The sequence below is a fragment of the Pezoporus occidentalis genome, unplaced genomic scaffold (genome assembly GCF_034315485.1).
Source record: "Pezoporus occidentalis ecotype Australia unplaced genomic scaffold, CSIRO_AGI_Poc_V1 ctg7, whole genome shotgun sequence".
In the NCBI taxonomy this organism is placed as follows: Eukaryota; Metazoa; Chordata; class Aves; order Psittaciformes; family Psittacidae; genus Pezoporus; species Pezoporus occidentalis.
The window spans coordinates 10,944,510-10,966,700 of NW_026916052.1; the positions used below are offsets into that span (position 1 = coordinate 10,944,510).

At 40.3% G+C, this 22,191-nt stretch overlaps 1 protein-coding gene across 6 annotated transcripts in view; it reads left to right on the forward strand.

Moving 5' to 3' along the window:
* The window catches only part of PLEKHG1 (pleckstrin homology and RhoGEF domain containing G1), a 137,112-nt gene that overhangs the window by 86,670 nt on the left and 28,251 nt on the right, over nucleotides 1-22,191 (forward strand). For all 6 annotated transcript variants that reach the window (XM_062641737.1, XM_062641736.1, XM_062641738.1 and 3 more), the window contains 2 exons: nucleotides 12-541; nucleotides 19,099-19,199. In XM_062641737.1, coding sequence (XP_062497721.1) covers nucleotides 12-541; nucleotides 19,099-19,199 — 631 coding nt within the window. The remainder of the gene's footprint in view (nucleotides 1-11; nucleotides 542-19,098; nucleotides 19,200-22,191) is intronic.

The window sequence follows — 22,191 nt, forward strand, 5'->3', positions numbered from 1 at the left end:
CTATTTTTTAGATGACTTCCACTTACCTCTTGATGATTTACCAGCTGTGACAGAGGCCCTTGACGCCAAGACAAAAGGGGAAGATTTGCACAAGGAGAACAGACCTTTCCGCTACTGTGAAAAAAAAACCATGGACCTGTCGGACAGTGACCGTCCCGTCAGCTTTAGTTCCACTTCCTCCTCTGCTTCCTCCAGGGACAGCCACTGCTCCTTTGGAAGCAGAATGACCTTGGTTTCAAACAGTCACTTGGGCTTGTTCAACCAGGATAAAGAAGCAGGTGCCATCAAGCTAGAACTGGTCCCAGCCAGGCGATTTTCCAAACTGCGCAAAAACTCTGCAGAGCAAGAGGATCCTGAAGAAAGCCTTGAAAAAAGGCTAAGCATGCCAAGGAAAGCAGAGCCAAAAGGAGCAAGCAAAAACTGTGCAATGTCCCTGGTCACAGAGCCCACCAGTCCCAAGCTCCTCTATGTAGACAGAGTTGTCCAGGAGATTCTGGAGACGGAAAGGATGTATGTGCAGGATCTAAAAAGCATTGTCAAGGTAGGAGTCTTGGTTAGGATGGTGTTAAATCTTCCAGAATGGTATTTTTACATTCTTTGATTTCACAGCAGGAAAAATGGACCTGAAAATGGAATTGGCACCTGCTGGTCTTAATAAATTAGTGTAACATTGTTCTCGTGTGTTTCTAGTTTTTAATTGATTAGGTATATCTAAGCTGTTACTATGTGTTCATGAATAACAAAATAAAAAACCCAACCATCCTACAGTTGACAGCAGCGCTGAGCAGAGTGTTAAACTCCTTGCAATAACATTTATTTACAAACAAAAAAAATAAAGTACAGTTTTCTGTTTCCTAGAATGTATAGCAAGAAGCAAACAGGAGACATCTTCTTTGCCTGTTTAAATGCTTTATTTGAAGGGTCTCACTCTATTGATTCTTTCCCTCCCACCCCAAATCCTAGCTTTGCAAGTTTTTTCCTGCCTTTTTCTCCCTCCCTTTCGTGCAGCTCACAGCTGCTGCCTGCAAGCTCCATGCCCTTGGCAGGTAGTATTGAATATGGCATGCATATTTGCTGGCAAATGCTATTGTTTGTTATATGAAGGAATTATATTTTATTTATTAGTATCACCAATTCAGAATTAGTATTAAATGTGTGTAGCATTTATTAGCAGCAATGAGATTTTAGTCCAATCCCCAGCCTAACAGTATTTTCCATTTCTCCTTCCTAGTACAGGGGAAAATATGGGTGAGTCCTTCTGTGGGTTGTTCTTCTTACTCCATGTACTTGTAACTGTGCTATCAGTGTCATGTTCTTTTGCGTTTTTGAAGATGACAATTAAGTCCCTTGTCTGTTGTTTGTAGTCTATGTACTTAAAGGAAGTCTATGTACAAAGGAAGGATTTCTTTGGAGGCACAAGTTTAATGTGTTGCTTATAGAATATATGTCTTTAGGTAGCTGTATGAGGTTGTCTGCAAAAGAAAGTATCAGTCAATTGGAGATGATCTATCCACCTGCAGCTCCAACCTGTCTGGTCCCCCAAGCAACGAGCAGGGAAAAAGTGCTCAGGCTTTGGTAACAAAAATGCATGTTGTGACAAAACATGAGCACCACGCCCCCCCCCCCAAAGTTCTCAAAAAGAATGCTTTTTCTGCAAGACTTCATTGGTTTCTATAGCTGGTGCTGTTTCACTAGATTCTGCTGTTGCTTAAGTTTCATTTTGGAGTGTTTAAGGTTGCCATATACTACAGAAGCAAGCCAGCTTCTGAGCACAGTCACTGCTCACTAGGTATGACCTCCACGGATTTAGAAATTTTAGCCCTTACTCATCCTGCTATGCAGTAAACTGAACAACTTGAGAACCTGAAAACTATTATTAAGACCTAAAAACAGATATCCTGTCTACAATGAGGAAGGCCAATAAATGCTTACTAGAAATAACTTAGGCATCACTACTGTACTTGTAGATTAAATGAGGCAAATGCACTTCAGGTTATGAAAGAACTGGAGGAATTTACTTGTGAAATGCCCAAGCGTATTTCATGTAGCAACTAGTAAATAATGAATCTTGAAAGCTTTGTGTGGCATTAGGCAGCCTATTTGAGAGATGGAGTGGTTGACAGCGGTGCTTTTCTTAGGCAGGTGTTGAGGATCCAAGGGCTTCAAAGGAGCTCCTTCCCAGATGGTTGAGGACAATGTGGAACCAGCTACTTCAGCCTGTGTAGTATGTTTTTTGCTTGGCTTCAGGGAAGGGAGGTGTGACTGGAAGCACATTAGGGAGGAGCCCATTTTATGTGTTTCTCAGGATTGTTTTTTCTACAAGTTACCTTAGCAATACTGCAGTGATTTACCTAACCCAGGGTGGGGGTTATGAGAAGAATGGAAAGACTCCACACACATCTGTAGCTGTGCTGTAGCCTTATGGGATTTGATTATCTGGGCCTCTATGACTTGAGGCCGTTTAGTTTGGCAGCCAGAAGGCTGGTGCTGAGCCAAATTAAGATGAAGGGAAGCAGCTTGATCTGTCTTATTTTCCAGATAAACATGGGTCAGATTTTGGCAGCTGGTTAGGAAATGGGATGAGAATGGGAAAAGGGGAACCGGGGAAAGGTCGAAGGACAACTGCTGCCCCAGAAGTGTGTGGGAACTGAGGAGATACGTGAAGAGGAGAAGTGATGGAGGAAAGCATAAGCAAATGAACCAGAGAGAGAAAATAATTAGAGGGAAAACAATATGAGGAAATGAGAGAAAACCCAGGAAGTGGAAAGTTAAAGGGAGTACAAAATTGGTTGGAACTTGAACTCTCTAGTGAGTTTTGCATTTGACTGCAATGCAGTAGCTTGTGTACAGAGACTAAAAATAGTAGGGAGGTGGTTTTTTTTTTGTTTTGGGGAGGGATTTTTTGGTGGAGGGAGTGAGGAAGGAAGAAAACAAAGCTACCCAGGTACAAAGCGCTAAAAGCTGAAGAAACATCATAAGAACAGAAAGGGAGAAATTAATAGGTACTATTTTAATCACTCTCTACCCCCAACTGAGAGCTATCAGTACAGATCTAGTCTATTGCTTTTTTTTTCCCCGGTAGTGGGGATTTGCTGATGCTGCCTTCTCTGTAGACAACGGAAATGGACGTAGAACACGTTCTCATTGTTTCTAGCACTTTAAAACAGGTTCTAGAACTTCAGCTGAGAGGGTGTTGAAACTCATGTTCATGAATCCACTCTAAATTTCCAGTGTAAAGCAAAGCATGTTTGTCTGTGATGCACAGTCATGTGGTTTTGGTTTATTTCTTTTGTGTGTGTGTGTGTTTTGGTTTGGCTTTTTTTTTTGGGGGGGGGGGGGGTGTTGTTGTTTTTTTTTTTTAAATTATTTTAATATATGCACACTCTTTCCCATCATCCAGATCATTAATGAATAAAATGAGACTGGACCCATCATTGTTCCCTGTGGTATGCCACTAGATAACTTGCCTCCAACTAGATTTTGTGCCTAGATTTTGCCTCCAAACTAGATTTTGATCACCACCCTCATGACCTGTCTGTTCAGCCAGTTTTCAATCAACCTTACTGTCTACTTATCCAAGCCATACTTCATCAGTTTGTCTATAAGGATCTTATGGGAGACAAAAGCCTTGCTGAAGTCAAGGTAGACAATATCCACTGGTCTCTACTCATCTGCCAAGCCAGTCATTTTATTGTAGAGGTCATCATGCTGTAAACTTCCTTTTGGTGAATCCATACTCACTATTCTTGATTACCTGCTTGTTCGCTGTGTGCCTGGAACAAGTTCCAGAATTAGCTGTAGACAAATGTAAAGAACATACACAGCTGTACACAAATGACCCAGTAACATGAATGGTGTGAAACTGAATGCAGCATCCTGGTACTATTCGTCTTATCCTAAGACAGCTCATTAATAGTCAGCCTAGCATAGTACAGTGTTGGGCAGTGTGCTTTTAGCCTGTTATCCATGGAATATGTAGAGTTATGCTTGGCATAAAGGACTATGGAGAGAATGGGGGAAAACAGGATTTCACCCTTTTTTATGCCTTTATTGATCTAATGCTGTTAGGGCATTAATAAATAAATAAAAAACTAAAAAGGCATAACTTATAATGCCTTGACTATCTGGGTGGTCTTTGATCTTAACAGTGCCAAGTTGGTAGACAGAGGTAGAAATCAACTTCTGGGATATGGTTTATATGATCTTTAGGTGATACTGGAGATCTGCTGAGTTTCTTCATCTTTCTTTTTAACTGCTGATAAGAAGTATTTAATGGGCTCAGGGTGGGTGAGAGGAGGCTGTACAGGCGTTATTTGGCTCCCTTTGCCTGAGGTTAAGCTTTAAAAACAACTGCTTTTCTAGCCAGTACAGCCACTTTTTCTGTGACCTGGAAGAACAGTTGAATTATGAATGTTTTGAGGCATGCTGTTGTGATTCTTGCTCAGGCAAGCATTGTAACAAAGATAGAGCAAACTTTTCCATTGTTTGGCATGCTTTATCAGATGATCTGTTAAGCATAATTAAAAATTTGAATTAGTACAGCTCGAAGCGTGTTTTGGGCAAGTTTGTGATGAGAAATCGGATATCTCTGCTTCCTGCTTGTGTCATACTGACAGGTGTACTGGCCAGGGCAGAACCTGCAGATCTTCTCGTTTTCAGGAGCTAGCATGGCTTTTTCAAGTAGTAATTTAGTTAGAATAAGCATGAACTTCAATTGCAGTCAGTTACTGAAATAACTTTTTGTGTTTTTTCCATGAGTTTATAATAAAAATATGTTTCAATATTGTGGTCCATAGCAGTCAGAAGCCCTTATTCGTAAATTGTACAAATGCTTGTAAGTGTAGAAAAAGACACCCACATTTGTGTTTCAGCTTTGCAAAATGAAGGAATAATGCAAATGCACTGTTATAGTGCAGGCATCTGTCATGTTACCTTATACAGACACTCATAGTGGTATTAGCCCATTGAGAACTGGATGAATCTCAGCCATTTGATATAAGAACTCCTATCAGTAAAATAATACCAGTGAAAGGTCATGGGCATATATAAATTAACTAGAGGGAAGCGAAGCATATGTTGTCGGTGTATTTCACAAATACTTGATGCAGACAGAGGCTGAACTTCAGGAAGCTTGAACTCCAAGATTCTGGGTGACTTGTTTTACATGAATGAGTTCCTCTACCCTTTCACTCCAAATGTGACATCTCTTTAAACCACCCCTACTGGGCTAGTTGAAGTGTCTGTCCTATCTCCTCTCTAGAACTTGTACCCCTAGCCTCCTCTTTTTATATTTAAGGCTCCTCATTCAAGCCTTTTTACTCAGAAAGTTCCGTTCTCCTCTGCTCAATCTTGTGCCTATGGTCTTCCCCCTCATCCTAAATCTTCTCTCAGTAGATCCCATCCTCATCCCCTGTCAGTCCATATTGTCTCATTTCCTCACTTTTTAGTCTTTCTCATGTTCTTTGTCCCTGTTGACTCCAGGTCTCTCTCCATCGTTCTCTTGTGGGTCTGATGTTTTCATTGCCATTCATAATTTTTCCGGCTTCTTAAGCTGTGCTAACATTCAGTCTCCATCTTCTGGTGTCCACCAAGCTTTGTTTCCGCTTTTTTTTTTCCCATCTTTCTGTAGGATTCCTTTGTGTCTGCTCTGCTCTGGAACTGCACAGCCTACTTCTTCATACTGTGTAAGGTCTGCAGAGGATCACTGAGACTCAGGAGCTATCTTTTCCCTGCTCTTGCTCCAAAAGAGCAGATCTTAACCACTGTAATTGGTAGCATCTGAGAATGGTAATTGTGGTTAATGACCTTTTGAAGCCTGACCTGAAACTTGCAAAGGACCATTGCTAAAAGTTGCTGGTGGGGATGTGCGTATTTGAGGAGTTTCTTATCCCCGATATAGTCAAATATAGGGACACTTGCACAAAACCAGCAAAAGATGTATTCTCAGAAACAAAAAACCATTATGTTCCTATCTGCTACTGCTCTTCCTGGAGGGTGCGGTTCCTGTCCCTGCTAGTTAGCCTGAGAGGGCTTCTCTTCTTGAGAGGAAAAGTCACTAAAATTTGTCAACGCAAGTGAAAAAGGGCATTCTTTCTCAAAAAAGCCTGGGGGAATGCCTTTGTTGAAATCTTCTAAAACAACTCAGCAGGAAGGCAAGTTTCTGGAATGGAAAGTTTCATCTGAGGTGAGCATGTCTGTCCTGTCAAAGTTATATACTCCTTGGGGGAGTGGGGGAAGTCTTGTAAGGGGAAATATTGGACCTTTGCAGTAGATAGGTCTTGTGACACCAATGATTAAAGGAAGCCCTTCTAAGAGGAAGTCAGTATTGGAATTTTATTGTTCCCAGTTTCCTGCCTTCTGGTGTTGCGGTCTGTCTGTTTTAGGCAATTAATTAAAAAGACATTTCTGAAGACTGCAGTGTATGTGCATTGTCAGTACTTGTTATACGTCAGTAAAAGCATAGCTGTTTGTGCATTGGTTTGCTGGATAGCATAACTCTTAGAGAAAGTTAATTCCTCCTAGATTCATAAGATAAGAATCCCCAATATAGGTAAGGCATCCCATAATGTTTGTTCCCACATTATACTTAATTTCTGTTCTCAACCTCTTTTTCTATAGCTGCTAGCCTACATGCCTGAGGAAGGTACCATTACATTGCTGATGTAAATGACAAGTGAATATGTTACTCTGCAAGAGTACCTCTGTTTCACAGTACAAAATTTTGACACCCACCAAACAGAAATTGTTTAATTAGTAGAGCTGCTCTTTTTGAGTATTTTGTAGATAAGAAACTTTACAGTGTGCTTCAATGGAAAGTTTATTAAATGTGACTGAGAAGTTAACTGTGACGTATGAGGATGTACCAGTCCCTCTTGTAAAAGCATCCTGGATTTTATGGCACTGCTGTAATCGTCAGTCTGCAATGATGGCATTCTTCTGAGGTTTCTCATCACTTTTATTTCACTTAGTATAGCAGAAGTGATGTGTGGTCTCATAAATAATGTTTTTCTTCAGCGCATTAAGGCCAGAACTTAGGGTACTGTATCAGTGACTTTAATGCTATAGAGCAATACCTCAGCTTCATGTACGGGCGCTGCAGTTTTGCAAGTCTAGTCTGTGTGACAGAGACTGCTGACATAATTTATTTGTCTTGAATTTCCAGCACAAACGAGAGAATGCAGGGGACAGATGCATGATTTTTAGGCACTTTGCTTTTAATTTTCTTGTTAACAGAGTGGTGATTTAGAAACAGGCTCTCTCTGGAGCCAGCTGCAGAGGCTGTGATACACACAGAAGAGGCATTCAGTTCAGATTTAAAGCAAAATAGTGATATTCAGAGTGAGGTTCATTCTTTCTTCTTCAAAATTTGTCTTGCTATGACTTTAAAAAACATTTAAAAATAGATTAGCACAGATGTTACTCTTTCTGACTAGGGATTGATCCTTATAGAAAATTTGAATGAGCAATTTAAATTACCTGCAAAACAAATATTATGTTCTTGTTATATATGCTATATATATATATAAAGTATATATATAGTTATATAAAGTATTTGCTGTACTTTTGAGCTGATGAACTTTCTCACTGCTTGTTTTTTTCACCTGTGAATGAAGAGCTGTGTCAAATTTTGATTGACCTCCTTAGGGACATGATAGCTAAAACAAAGTTGTGCTTGAGGATCTCGGGACATACCTAAGAGGCCTTCTTGAAGACTGTGAAGTTTAAACAGAGTTACAGCAGTAAAAATTGGAGCAGGAAAACGTTCCACTTGAAGAACCCATAATAAATTTGCAAGTAGCTGTACTGGAGAATGTCAGTGTTATGTTTAGTTTCTGGAGTTGCTGTTTGAAAATCAGGACTATAATCTGCAGTGAAGACTGTTGAGAGGTGAGGCATGTAGAAACACCAGTAGGTATGTTACCGAACAGGTGTAAACAGCTGTTCTGGCTACCCATAAACAAACACGTAAAGTCAATCAGACTTCTTTCTTCTGATGCAGTAGGACTACTCAGTTTTCCCTGCAGACTTCTTGCTTCCTGGATGTGAGCCATATGAAACGTCCTATAGCATCCTAAAGTGATGGAAGTATATGCAAGCTCTTGTTCCTGTTTGTGCCCTAAATAGTTTTAGATAATGTTGTTTCTGAAACTCTATGATCTTAAAAAAAAATATTTTGCCTGCTATGTAAGCTTTAAGCTTCTGATCATAAGTACCCTTTAATGAAACCAAAACAAAAGCAGAAACAAAATACAAACCTTGTTTTTCTGAGCACATGAGAAGGATTCTGGGCTTTGAAAAAAAGATGTTTTATAGCTGTATAGTAGGGGAATATATTGTGTTATGAACAACCAGAAGTAGCCTAACAAACTACATATGTGGTGAAAGGCAACTCTTTATGTTATGGCATGAGCAGGGAGCTGTTTGTAAACTAACCTCACAGGAAATGGGCAAAGCTAGGATTAAATGTACTGATGCGAGTTTTTTCTTATCTGCATGATCGCTACTTTGGTCTTATTTCTGCTGGTAATAAATTTCTTTCATTCAGCACATTTTCAAATAGTTGAAAGACACGGAATAAAATATCATCATTGCCTTGTGTTTCCTTCACCTGTACTTTGCATCCAGTTCTTAGCTTACAGCTAGATTGTAGGAACCTGTTGGGGCAGGGACTGTCTTTGTTAGGCAACTGAAGAGCTTCACCCTATGGCCGGGACTGCATACATTAAGACAGCACAAATACGTAGCTATAACTTTGTGTGTGTTTTAAGGTCAGCTCTCTCTTTGGACAGCACAAAAGGCTGAGTTATACTGCAGTGATAAATAAGCTGTCTATAAATGTACAATGAGTTTTTCCCAAGCTCTGGGTGGGAAAGAAACATAAGGGAGGGCTGCTGCATTTAGAGGGAGCTCCAAGATTGCTGAATAGCCCAACTGCCACTGCTTTTCTCCTCCCTTTTCTTGCAGCAGAGTATAAATCATTCAACCGTGTTGTTTACAGCCTCTACCCACTTTCTAAATACAAATGTAGATAAAAGGGTGAAAGTTAATCTTCTGTTCCAGAAAGCTTTATTCTTTTGGGAAGAAGAAGGCAAGGGGAAGATGTAGTTAAGTACAGATGCACCGTTGAAGAGCACTGGTGGTGAGCGGGGCCTCCAGGAATAAGACTTTGCTCCCATGGCTGTACTGAAGCTGGAGAGGGAGAGTTTGTCCCTGGTTAGTGAGGATGCATAGAGCCCTTTTGGGGTTCAGAAAGTAACAAAGTTCACATCTGGTCTCTGGCTTGCTTTTACTCGCTGGCAGCAGATGAGGAGCTCTAGAGGGCAGACCAGCAGCTCTGGGAAAGCAGCAAGTTTTTAGAGGGTGGACAGCAAAACTGGGAGAAATAGGTCTGAAGGCTGAGAGGCAGGAGAGAGGAAATTTTTTGCTGTGAAATTTTTGGTAAAAAATTAAATGTTTTAAGATGATGATACATTTATTTGTATATTCATTTACTTATTTTCAGAATTATTAAGATTTCTGAAAAAAAAAAAAAAATCAAAATTTGAAGGTCATAATCTTAAAGCCAAACAAATTTCTGCATTTCCAGCCAGACCACTGTTTCTGAAATTTTATTTGCTTATTATGGCCATTTCAATTTTGGTCCCTACAAATATTCAACCATTATAAAATTTATTGTATCATTGTTATTAAATATTACTTGTCAGCTTACAGTGTTCTTTTAGTACTCCATGACCTTTATACCTGAAGGCTTTACAAACCACATAGCAGCCTCTCTCTTTTTCCACTCTCACCACTCCCACAGATTAAGGTGTGGAGGTAGCTGCTTTTTTTTGTGGTTTTATGAGAAGACCGTTTTGCAAACAAGACACTTCTAAAAAGTTTTTACTTGCAAAACACCCACTACTATAAGCTGCCTTTTCATTCTTTTTCGTACATGAATAATAAAAGTCATCTGTAAGTCTCTGGGAATCATGTAGTTAATAAGGTTAAGATAAATGTGTGTTTAGGATATGTGCAGATTTTCTACATTATGCTGGATTTGCATTTATGTTCTTTGGAAAACAGACTCTTTCAGTTTCCCTTCTTGTGTTCTAATTGTCTTCTGGGATGTCTCATTTAACTTGTAAACGTATTAAGATATCCTTTAAAAAATATTAACATTCATTTACCTTACAAGTGGGGAAAGTTTATTTAACAGGGCAAGGGTCTACAGTGTTCTTTTCCTGACTGATTCATAAATTCAAAGGTTAAATGTACTTTAATAGTCCTCTGTGCTTTGTTTGACTGTGGTTCCCTAAGGTTATAATCAGACCAACTGAGCTGTGTTATGAGAACTAATTTGTAGATGTTCTGATGAACTTTGAGATTATTTTCTTTTTAATTTATAATAATTAAAAATTTTATGCTGGTACTTTTTTAAAAAGCTTGAGGCTATTGAATTATGATGATAGTTGATACCGATCATGACAGTTGACATCAATGATGTCAAGCGTCAGTTGCAGGTTTAGATTTAGAAATCTTTAGAGCACTTGCTTCATCTGACTAGCAACTTCAAACTATTTGACATCCCAGTTACTGTTTAATGTTTTCATTTTGCTGTTCTCATCACTGTAGTTTTTCTTCTGTGTTTCCTTTTAACTTTAGGAAGTCTGTTAGACGGGGGCCTCACATAGCTCTTTAATGAAATGTCAGTAAATTACTGATAGCATTTATTATCATCCCATGATCTCCATCTGCTATCTGAACTTGTCTCTTACTGCACCTCTGAGGAGCCATTCTGAGTGCCAGTTTCTGGGAAAAGTTCCTGTAGCTGTGATTTAGCAGTGGGTGCTGGCTGATACCTAAAGATAGTAGAAGGTGGTTTTAATCCGTGGGCTACAACTTCAATAAGTTATTGTGCTGAAGTGTCTTAAGTGGGATTACATGTGAGTTTCTATTCCCAGCAATTTATTCATATCTTTATGATGTCTTTACATGTCTTTATAGATGATTGACAATTTAGGGGACTTGTCTGTGTACAATCCATGAATCCCAGTTTCAGTTTAGGAGTGCTTTTAGTGCATCTGTATCAAATTTCAGTTTAATTTAATTGACAGCCTGCCTTCCATGGTGCCTTTTGAAGGTGGAAGATTTTAGCAGTTGAGCAGGGGAATAGTCTTGAGCTTTGATTGTGTTTCATTAGAGCAAAAATTCGCTTCAACAAAGAAGGCAAAAATTCATGGAAGCAGTCCATCCAAGCAGCCTGAACACTGGATCAAGTGCTGGCAGGCTTTGGACCTCCAGAAAGACTCAGTGTTCCTTCTAAAATGGCTTATGGGACAAAGACAACACAAGAAGAAAGCAGACAATTTCTTGAGGCAAAAGAAAGGGACATAAACCCCTTTGGACAGTTGGAGTAACCATTGCAGGACATGTGCCTCCTTCCACCCCCTTCCTAGAAGGAAGCCGCGGAGGCAGTGCTGTAATCTGACATGGGCATCCTCCCCCATTGGGGCAGCGGTGAGAGGGCATGCAGGGCTTGCTTTAGAGGTTCAGGCTCTAAAGTAGTGACGGGAGACCCACAGCTGCAGAAAACTGCGTTGCTATCTCCCAGCCATTCATAGTGGCAAAGCTTCTGTCTTGTCCCTCAGCCCAGGGACCTTCTGGATGAACTCAGTGCAACAACCCAGAGAGTTTGCGGGACCTCTCCCTGACAAAGTTTTCCAGGGCAAATGCGTCAGTTCAGTTCCTGGGAGTAGCTATGCTCTAACAGCTTGAATTTCTGTCACAGGATCTCCTGACTGTTATGTTGCTGACATTGATGTGCCCTAGAAATTTCTGACTCTGTATACAACTCCACTTGTGCTCATGACTACACGGGCACAACTATTCAAAGGCAGCTTAAACCAAACAAAACGTGTGTTTTAGAGGTGCAAGGCATAGTGTTAGGACTCAGGAATTCCTCACTGCTAATTTTGGCTGACACATACTCCCCTTGTGGCTTTCCATGTATGTGGATGAAACCAAGGGGGCATACTAGGAGTCACTGCTACACGTACTTAGTATCTGCAAATGTGACAGTGTTTTAATATCTTTCATATAGGTAAGGAAGTCACATTGATTAGCAAAAATCTGTCACTCAGAAATAGCTACATGGGAAAAAATATTTTTCTTCCCCTTCTCTTCTGTAGGTGAAACTTAAGTTGATACTTTCAACTTATTTGCAGATCCCTTAACAGTGGAAAGCATAGGGAGAAGTCGCATCACTACCTTACTCTCTGCAGTGTTAAACAGTGGAAAGAAAACTTCAAATGTGCTTCTCTATTTTTAGTCTTTCTTCATACCATGGTCTCACAACTGCTGTCACCATCAATCTTTGCCCTTTCTACATGCAGTCAGTGGAGTATCATCTTACTGTGTCACAACACCCGCTTTATTGCTGTTACCCATAGGCTGCGTGTGAGCCAACTGCATGTGTAAATTGGGTTCTGAGGAAGCTGGTCATAAGCACATGTGAGTGTAGTATGGCTTCCGCCACCTGGGGTTTGGGAAAAGGACTGACACCAGCGAGGTGGCCTCCTGTGGTTCAGAGACTCTGCTCTTTGCACAGACATTGCAGAGAAGTCAATCACCACACATAGTAGCAGGATTACTTTGGCCATTCCCATTTGGAAGCTTGCTGGCTGTCAGTGGTGAGAGGTATTCTCTGTGCCCTTCTCTCTTGATGGCAGGGTCAGCACTCTGCAAATGTATAGGTGGGTGGGTGCTTTGGAGCCCACCTGAGAGGCCCAGTGGAGTTGTTTCCCAAAAAGGCAGAGCTTTGCTACCACTGACAAGTGGCAGTCTTATTGTCAAGGTACTGAGGGACATAAAGTGAATGGAAAAGAGGGGTAAGAAGTGCATGGAACCCAGGAGCTTTCTGCTTCTTTTGCTGAAGGGAGCAGAGGAGGCCACATCTCCAAGTCTGGTTGTCCTCAGAAAGACCCTGGCTTTGGCTGTCAGTTGGTGGCAGGACCATGCTGTGCGGTGCATAGCCCCAGACAGGTGCTGATCTTTTGGACCTGTCCATCCCTTGGCTGATGTGAGGGTTTTCCAGCTTCAGATGTCTTTAAAAAAACACCACCAAATACTGCTCCCAATCTCCCCCTCCCCATATTCCACTAAAAGTAGGAAGTGGAAAGACATGCTTGCAGAAATTTCCTGCTTTGTTTAAGGTTCTGTTTTTACAGGTAGAGAAGCTGTGTGGTGGCCATTGTAAGCATTTTTTGAGGTTTGATTTACTGGCATCATTAATTTTGGACACCTGTAGCAGAAACAAAATATGGTTCTGAGTTTTTTATGGCACTCAAATTGTATCTGCAGTTAAAAATATGCTTGTTGGTTAAATAGAAGTATTTAGCTGTATTAGCCTATTGTATGACAATGTGACTGTTACTTAAAGCCTGGGCTAGTGGCTGTTTAGCTCATGTGGGAACTGGAGATAACTGCAAATTCCTACCATCATGGCAAAGAGGTTTTGTCAATGTGAGGTAAGACATTGAAACAGAGCTGCTACCACTTCTGCTTCTCCTACAGAGAAGTGTCAGAAGTGGAAGGTTAAGGACACTAATTACCTTGACATGCATGGATTTCTGCCTGCCATGTGGGAATGTGGCAGGCTGTCTCTGGAGGGCTGAAACTGGCATGGGCTTTGACATGAGATGGGAGGTGGGAAATGGTTTCAGGGGCAATTGGGCAAGCATTTTCACTCTCAGTGGGAAAGGATGGTTTCAGCCAAAATGAGGCTGCCCATAGATACGTGACTAGGTTTGACTGCTTACAGAGACTGATGAGGAAGGATATGGGAAAGAGATATGGGGAGGAAAGCAGTCAGAAATTAAGTTTAAATCCGGCTGCATGAAATGTTTTGTTCCAGGTGTCTCCAAGTAAACCACTGTGCAGATTACAGGAGATGTGCACCAACATAGTGGGCTTGACTTCTTCCACCACAGAGGGTGATAATAACAAAGACAATTGCGTATTTAAAGGAGAAATCCAGACAGAAAATTTTGATATGGGAAGTTGATGCTGGGTTTACAACTGCAGCTTTGCTATGCAGGCTACAGCTGCACTTTAAATAATTTAAAAGAGCTGCAGTGAGCTGCTCTGACCAGAATTCAGCATCCTTGCCCACCTGTTGTGGATAGTATGCTATTTTTTGACCCACGAAGCATTCAGAGTATGTTGCTGTACATGTTGGATAAATTAATAAATAAATAAATAATAAGAAAAAAGAATAAGGAAAACACAATAGGCAAAAGGAGAATTGGTACTTAATGGTCTATGTAACTGGCAGAATTAGCAATTCAGAGCACGTTATAGAGGTTATTCTGTCATACAACTGTTGCCCAGCTTCCTCTTTGGTTACAAATGTCTAGATAGTTTGGCCAGCATGGCTCTATCTAGCAGGCTACAAACAGGATCCAGTTTGTGGCATGTTTTCCTTCTGGCCTGCTGCATTTTTCTCAAAGTGTTATGGAAGTAGTGTTTAGGTGGCCAAGGCTGCTGAAACATCTGATCTGGGCCACATGCATCTGTGCTGGGTAGAGGGGAGTCAGGTAAAAATATGCTCAAGTGTATAATATAGCATCTAGGAGTAAACCCTGCCACACTAGTAGCACAGATCTAGGAACTATCAGAAAACTGAGAGTCTGAGTGATGTTATGGCACTGCTTGGTTTAGATCCTGACTGATTTAACATTACATACTCCTCCTCAGGCTACAACACTGGAAGTCCTATGAATTTTGTTAAGCAACTGATTTTTAGCATGTTTTGGTCAGAGACTAAGTTTTCCTATGTGAGTCCTCAGTTCTTGAGCCAAAGAGTGTGTTGCTGAAGTCCAGAGACATACAGCAGCTTTTTCTCCTGCAGCCTGTGTTTAGGCATTGGAAAGCAAAGCTTCCTGGTGGGTAGAAGCCTTTTTTTTTTCTTCTTTTTTTCGTATGTGTGTTTCTTTTTCTTCTTTTTTTTTGTTATCAATATTTAATGAGATTTTCAATGTCTTCTGTGCCTGTCTCTTGGTAAAGGTGTATCTGTGCAACAACACTGCTCTTTTCAACAATATCGTTTGCTTTGGCAATATCCATATATGTACAGTCCTGCCCTGTAAAGGGATTACTAAAAACTTCTCTAGTATATAAGTTACTTGAAGGGCAGGGTAAAAATTGGTTTTACAAGGCAGTGTGGCTTTTACCCATATTTTTAGCATTACCGTGTTAACATTACCATTACTCATTTTAATGTGTAATTTTAACATTGCCACATTAATGGCTGATTTACTGCTTATTATTGTTCAGCTTGTAGTCTATTATTAAAGGTAAATGTATGTCTTTCTTCAAAGGAAAATCTGGGTGTCTGGATGAAAATGTCCAACTAGTTTGTGTTTAGTTTCTAAAGTTTAGTCATGGAAAACTTTAGTTTAATTGATATCTGAAAATGTTTTTCTTCATTTTGTCTTTTTCTCAAATGTTTTCTCTCATTTCAAATCAATATGATTATTTTTTTAGCCTCTGAGGTTAGTGTTGTCATAATTCTGTTCCTCTAGAGATCTTTCTTGTGTAATTATGAAGGAGGAGACAGTAGTCAGGACATGTAGCTTCTAACAGACATTTCTTCTTTATGGATTCAGTGTGATGAAAGACAAATGTGGTGAACATCAAACCCAGCAAGGAAGGCAGGGAAATCTGGCAAGACCCTTCTAGTTAGAACTCTTTTGCTTCTCTTTTTGGAGAGTTTAAGGAAATAGGATGGAAAAATTGTGCAATATCATTAGTGCAAACCTTGCTCCATAAATCAGCCTAAGGAGATTGGTATTTGTAAGCTTTTTTTTCCTCCTGTAAAATAAGGTAAATGTTTCTGCCATAACTGCAGAGAGGCAATAAAAGACAGGTTGTAAACAAATCATTCAGTGCCGACAGGGGGTCCAGAGATGCTGACAAGAAACAAATAAAAGTGAATAAGGCCGGGACTCTGTTCTGATAAATTTCATTGATTTCTGCACTGTGTTATTACGGTTGTAGTCTGCACTGTTATCTTGTGGTTCCAAACCTTTCATTATGACTTCAGATGATAACAGCTGTTGATACCCTGCAGGAGGTTTCAGTGACTACCATGGGGGTAAAGTACCATTTGCTGAGAAATAATTAGGAAAAAAAAAAAATGGCTAGGTTGCTTTGATCTGCCTGTGGTGGCATCCTTGCAGAAGACATTATGTGCCAATATTGCATCTGTTTCCTGGATAGGTTCATGAAGTCTTTATGAGAGTACAGATCCTCTATAAAACAGTATAACCAGAAGTGTCTGACTTGCTGAGTCAGTGCAAGAGGTGTGCTGCTGCACTGTGCCTGGGGTTCATCAGGCCAGTGCCCAAGACCTTTCAGCATCTACCTTTTTCATGTAAATAGGGATATCTAAAGCTTTTTGCTGTTGTGACCTACTGTCTGAGCCACATTAGGTATCCGCTTACATGTGTAACAGCGAGGTAAACATGTCTATAGCTGTCGGACTTGCAGAAGCCTTAGCTCAGCAACATTATCAAAAATAGAAAGCTAAAACATGAAAGCAGTTCCCAAATCCTGTGTGATTTACTAACAGTATGAGATAAAGCTACAAGATACCTCTGAATCCAAAGAGTTTTAAGCAAATAAGCATCTCCCTTTATTCTAGGTAAGCATAAATCCAAGCATTAGTTTCTGGATTGTTTCTGATCTGATGCTAGGAGGAGGAGGGGCCTGAAGTGCACTCTTTAGGAACTTGCAGCAAATGGGAGCACAAGCTGTAGGTGTGCGAGATAACCTTATACTGGCATATGCTATTGGAGATGCTGGAAAATTGCCAAAGCACTTGCAGCCTGCTGCTTGGCAGGAGCATTAGAAAGTCCTTGGTTCCCTCCTTCTTAGGAAAGAGTTGGTAAAGGACTGAGAAGAGTATGCGTATGGGGACGAAAACTGTTAAGAGGACAAAAGGAACACAAACCAGTCTGTGTTCATAACACTGTCTGCAATACTGGAGATAACTGAGGGCTGTTCGTTATTTTGAAGAAACCCAAGCTCTAGCTATGCTGAAATGAATGACTTTGAAAGGAGCTCCTCTTTATTTAATAAATTAGCTGTGTGGAGTTACTTACTGTATGATTTCCACTCCTCTGCAGACCACCCCCTCAAACCAGCTCAGGGTGCTGTAGTGTTCCTGCAGTGCTAAAAATGTTTTCAGAGGGTCACAATTCCGTTGGAGCTTTTCTGTGCCTTGCTTTTATGTGCTGATTTGTATTAGTGGGCAGAAAAAGCTATTTATTTACTACCATCACTGGAGTAGCCCTGAATCTATTATCTGCTTCTGTCTTTGACCTAGCATACTGCTCCCTGCAGTTGTGTCTGCCTCACTATCTTGAACCTTTTACTCTTCTGCTGCTTCTGAGTATGAATAAAAAGCCAAGAACAAGTTCAGGGAGTCCCAGGGATGCCGTTCCAATGACTTAATGCACAAATATGTTTCAAAGACAGGTTTGGACTATGAGGCTACTGTCAGCTAGGAGAGAAGATAGAGTATGGGTCAGATACTATCACAAAAGAGGTGAACTGACTCTCCAGGGACCTGCCTGCTTGCTTGGCCACTGACAATTCTTACAGACATGGAGATTGCCTTGGAATAGGCTTGCTTTCCTTCAGCAAAATATACTGAGTTTTGGGGGTGACGAGGGGTATCTTTAAGTGGAGGTGATGGAAGAGTGCGGGTTATTGAGCATTACGATAAGGGGAGGGGACAGGAAAGCCTACTGGTACCTAAACATGAATCTTGGTTTTGTCTGTGACTCTGCTAACACTGTTTCAGTTGGAAAGAAGGATATGGGGACAGAGGCTTGAGCGCTACAATTCTCAGCCTTCCTTATGAGGGCATCTAAAATCCAAAAGTCAGATCCATGCTTGATCCAAACCCTTTGTCTTCAAGAGATTTACATTGAGAATAAATCTTAGCCAGTGTATGTGTTCTATAGTACGTTTTTATTTATGACTCTGGAACACAGTTATATCTCAGAAGTTTTCATGGTCTCCTTGGCATTTTGCAGGGCTCCTTCTTTGCAGCACCATGGAATGCTGTGTTGCTTTTGGGAGGTTGCCACACCACATTGTCTAGCCCCAGGCTAAGGGGTTTTATTTATTTTTACTTCACATTCTTTCAGCTGTTTTCACTTTTACTTTATACCCATACTCCCGCAGAATTTCTTCATGAATGTGGCAGCACATTGGGTTTCTTGGCTTATGAGTTATAGTTAGTTAAATAGGCTGCTGGATTTGTTTGCCCTTATCTGAGAAATTTTAATACTGTTAGCAGCAGCAGAATGAAAGGTGACACTTCGGGAGCTGAGCTCTTATCAAAGAGATGGGAAAGTTGTTCTCCCAGAATGCTGCTGATCTGAGGCTTTTCTAGCTGTCTTGTTCCTATTCAGTTGAAGTCCCTGGATGAGACGCTATCACTCTTGTGAATGCAAAAGGAAATCATTGTGAGATTATGCAGCAATGTAATTTGCAATGTAACTGTGTGTGTAGCTAAATTGCGTGCACATATATACAACGAGATCTGTCTTCTACAAATTCTGCATTGTTGTCTTAACTGATCTAAAAAAAGAAATAAAAAATTAATGCACTGGTTGGTTTTCTGAGCCTGTGTTGCTTGTATCCTCTCTGCTCTTTATTATGTAAGTTTTCTGTTACTAAAATTACATGAAAGATATTCTTCATCACTTAAAGTTCTTTTTACTTTGAGCCAGTAAAATGATCAATTAAACTGTCATTGTAAATGAAATCTGAATACATTTGTATATCAGTAGCAAGAGAAATGTTGGCTGTCCCATCTAAGGGCTATAATTTAGTGTTCAGTCTTTTGTTAATTTCTTGGTTTCAGTGAACAGATAAGTATTGTTACTTTTCATAATAGAGGAACTGTTCACCAAGGAGCTATTGAGGGATTTATTGTAATAATAAGATGAAGCTGATATGAAGACACTTATCTTGTACAATAAAACATGTCTTCATCTACTGATGTAGAAAAGGAGGAAACGTCTGTTGTCGTTGCTCTTGCAGGATTACCTTGACTGTATCACTGACCAGACCAAACTCTCCCTGGGGACAGAAGAGCGATCAGCCCTGTTTGGAAACATACGAGATATCTACCGCTTCAACAGGTAAATTCATATTTAGCTAAACGAAAACAGTTCAGTAGCCTGAGTTAATGGAGAGGGAGCAAACCAAGTAAATACTCTTTTATCACTTTAATAGAGCAAAGATACATAAATTGAGAAATGGTCTATTTTTATTCTTAGCAGGATTGATTTGCTGAGATCAGATTATTTTAACTGTTCATTTTTTTAATACAGTGTGGTCTTCATTTGCTTTTTTTGTTTCCATGCTGGGTATTTTTATGAATTTAAGCCTAACCTGCACTGTTAGGCCCCTACTGAGCCTAGTGCAAGACCACTGTGACTGAAATTCTTGCCTTATTAAAGGGATGTTATTTTATTCCTAATATATTGGGTCCTTTTCTGTACACATATGTATCACCCAGGACTGGCTTTTCTAGTGTTTTATAGTGCTAGGGGGACTCCCTGAATTAATTTCTTGAACTATGTTCAAGTATCTTCCATTTACTGAAGGCTTCCATTTGGTATATTTACAGCCTTCACTAAAACTCTGAAGATGGGATTCTAGTATATATTGGGAGCATGATGTTGAATTTCTTGCTTGTATAGCTAGTGCAATGTTGTGTGGAACCTGCAGTATCTGCAGTTTTAGGAGCATGCCACTGCTGCTTTTGTCTGAATCCTCCATTACTATAAAAATACTTAACTTATTCAGCATTTAAGTTAAACCTGAATATGCAACCGATGCAAGAAGTGTATTGGCATAAGATTCCCACATCTTTTATATCCTATTATTCCTGTAAAAGCTCTCTAAGCTTTGCTATAATTGGCAAAACATCTCCCAAAGTACTGTGTTCTTTGAAGAACAACAGATAATTTAATTGAATCAAGAAAGGATTCTGAAGTGGAGGGCTTGTGTCAAAAAGCATCTTCAATGGTTTTCTGTCATCATGGGAGGCTACTTTAAAGTACCTCACCTGGAGTATTGTGTGCAGTTCTGGTGTCCTCAACATAAAAAGGACATGGAACTGTTGGAACAAGTCCAGAGAAGGGCCATGAGGATGATCAGGGGACTGGAGCACCTCCCGTATGAAGACAGGCTGAGGAAGTTGGGGCTGTTCAGCCTGGAGAAGAGAAGGCTGCGTGGAGACATCATAGCAGCCTTCCAGTATCTGAAGGGGGCCTATAGGGATGCTGGGGAGGGACTCTTCTTTTGGGACTGTAGTCATAAGACAAGGGGTAGTGGGTTTAAACTTACACAGGGGAAGTTTAGATTGGATATGAGGAAGAAGTTCTTTACTGTGAGGGTGGTGAGGCACTGGAATGAGTTGTCCAGGGGAGTTGTGAATGCTCCATCCCTGGCAGTGTTCAAGACCAGGTTGGAAGGAGCCTTGGGTGATATGGTTTAGTGTGAGGTGTCCCTGCCCATGGCAGGGTGGTTGGAACTAGATGATCTTAAGGTCCTTTCCAACCCTAACTATTCTATGATTCTATGATTTCTGCTGCTGGGGTCACTTTTTGGTATCAAAGGGAAGAGCGGGGATGAATCTATTCAGAACTCGTGGATAAAAATAAAAACTGGAAAGCTGCTGTGTCCTGCTTTAGCTACAATTGATTTGACTGAATGTCTAACATGATGGAAAATACATAGTCGTAGTCTGATCATCTGTTTTGGAGCCTTAAGGCAATGATTGTGAGCTTATAGCTTACCAGTGGTGACACGATGGAAAAAAACAGTCCTGGCCATTATGTTTTCTCATCCCTCACAAGCAAGGACATAATTATACCAGCATCATTGCAAATATTACCTAACAAAAATATCCTCAAGTGTGAAAGGTTATTATACAGAATAACTGAGTTGCAAAAAAAAAAAAAAAAAATTGAGGTTGAAATGAAGAAAAAAGAAAAAGAAAAAAAAAAAAGCAGTTTTAGAGATAGATATGTTACAATGGTTAAAACTTGCTGGAAAGTTGTCCAAAGCCTCTAGTGAGTTACTAATGTATTTCAGGCCTTTTGATTTAAAATTATACATGGAAATTGTGAGCTTGTAAGACTGAACACACATTGTAGACCTCAGTATAGCTTCAAGGATTAAGCTTCCTCCTGTGTAAAACTTGGCATGTAGCTTCTGGGACCTAAACATACTCTCAAGACTTTTTATTTATTTTTACTTTTGAAAAAGGTCCATTTGGCAGTTCTGTGTTGGTAGCTTCAGATGCTTTTTGTGGCCATGACTTTGTAGTTTAAGAATTACCTTGTTTTTTTTCAACTTTGAGTTTGACCCTTAACCAATGATCAAAGGTTTTAGTCTTGGGTTGTTTTTTTTTGACGTTGTATGAGATATTTCAGTTACTGGGAATTTCTTTCAGCTAAACTACTTATGATTTTTATGTGTTGCATTGAATGGCAAAAATGATGATCAGAATGCTGGTTAGCTAGGATGTCAACTGCTAGTCTTGTGACTAGAATCTCTTTTTGGAAAGCTATTTCTTAAAATGGAACCACTGATTATACACTGGCCCACTGGTCCTGTGCTGCCCCTTGGGAAAAGATCCCCTACTATTAGTTTATTTATTCAGAATGTGTAAGTGTTCTGAAAGTCAGCATTTGCTGCCTTTCTTTCCTGGCCTCTCTTATTTGAGATTACCTGTAGTGTCAGTTTAGGATAAATTCTCCACTCATACCATGACTCAGTTCTGAACTGGGGACACTACAGAGAAACATGCTCAAGTTTAGTACCAACAATTAGATGTTCTTAGGAGAAGCCAAGCTGAAATGCATGCTGCTGACACAGGTCATCCTGCATGGTCCTTGTCCAGCAGTGACTCCTGAAGCACACAAATACAGTGCAGGGCCATTTTCTGTAACAGCCATATTCAGCATTTGCTGTGCTCTGAGCTTCGTGGTGGTACGGGCTGGCTTGTTGTTGGGAGAAGCCTTCATAAAACCTGTAAGAGCTCACCTTTAAGGGAAAGGTTGGTTTGGTTTGGTTTTCTGAGTGGAGAGAAATTATTATTGGCCACAGGATTTTTGTGAC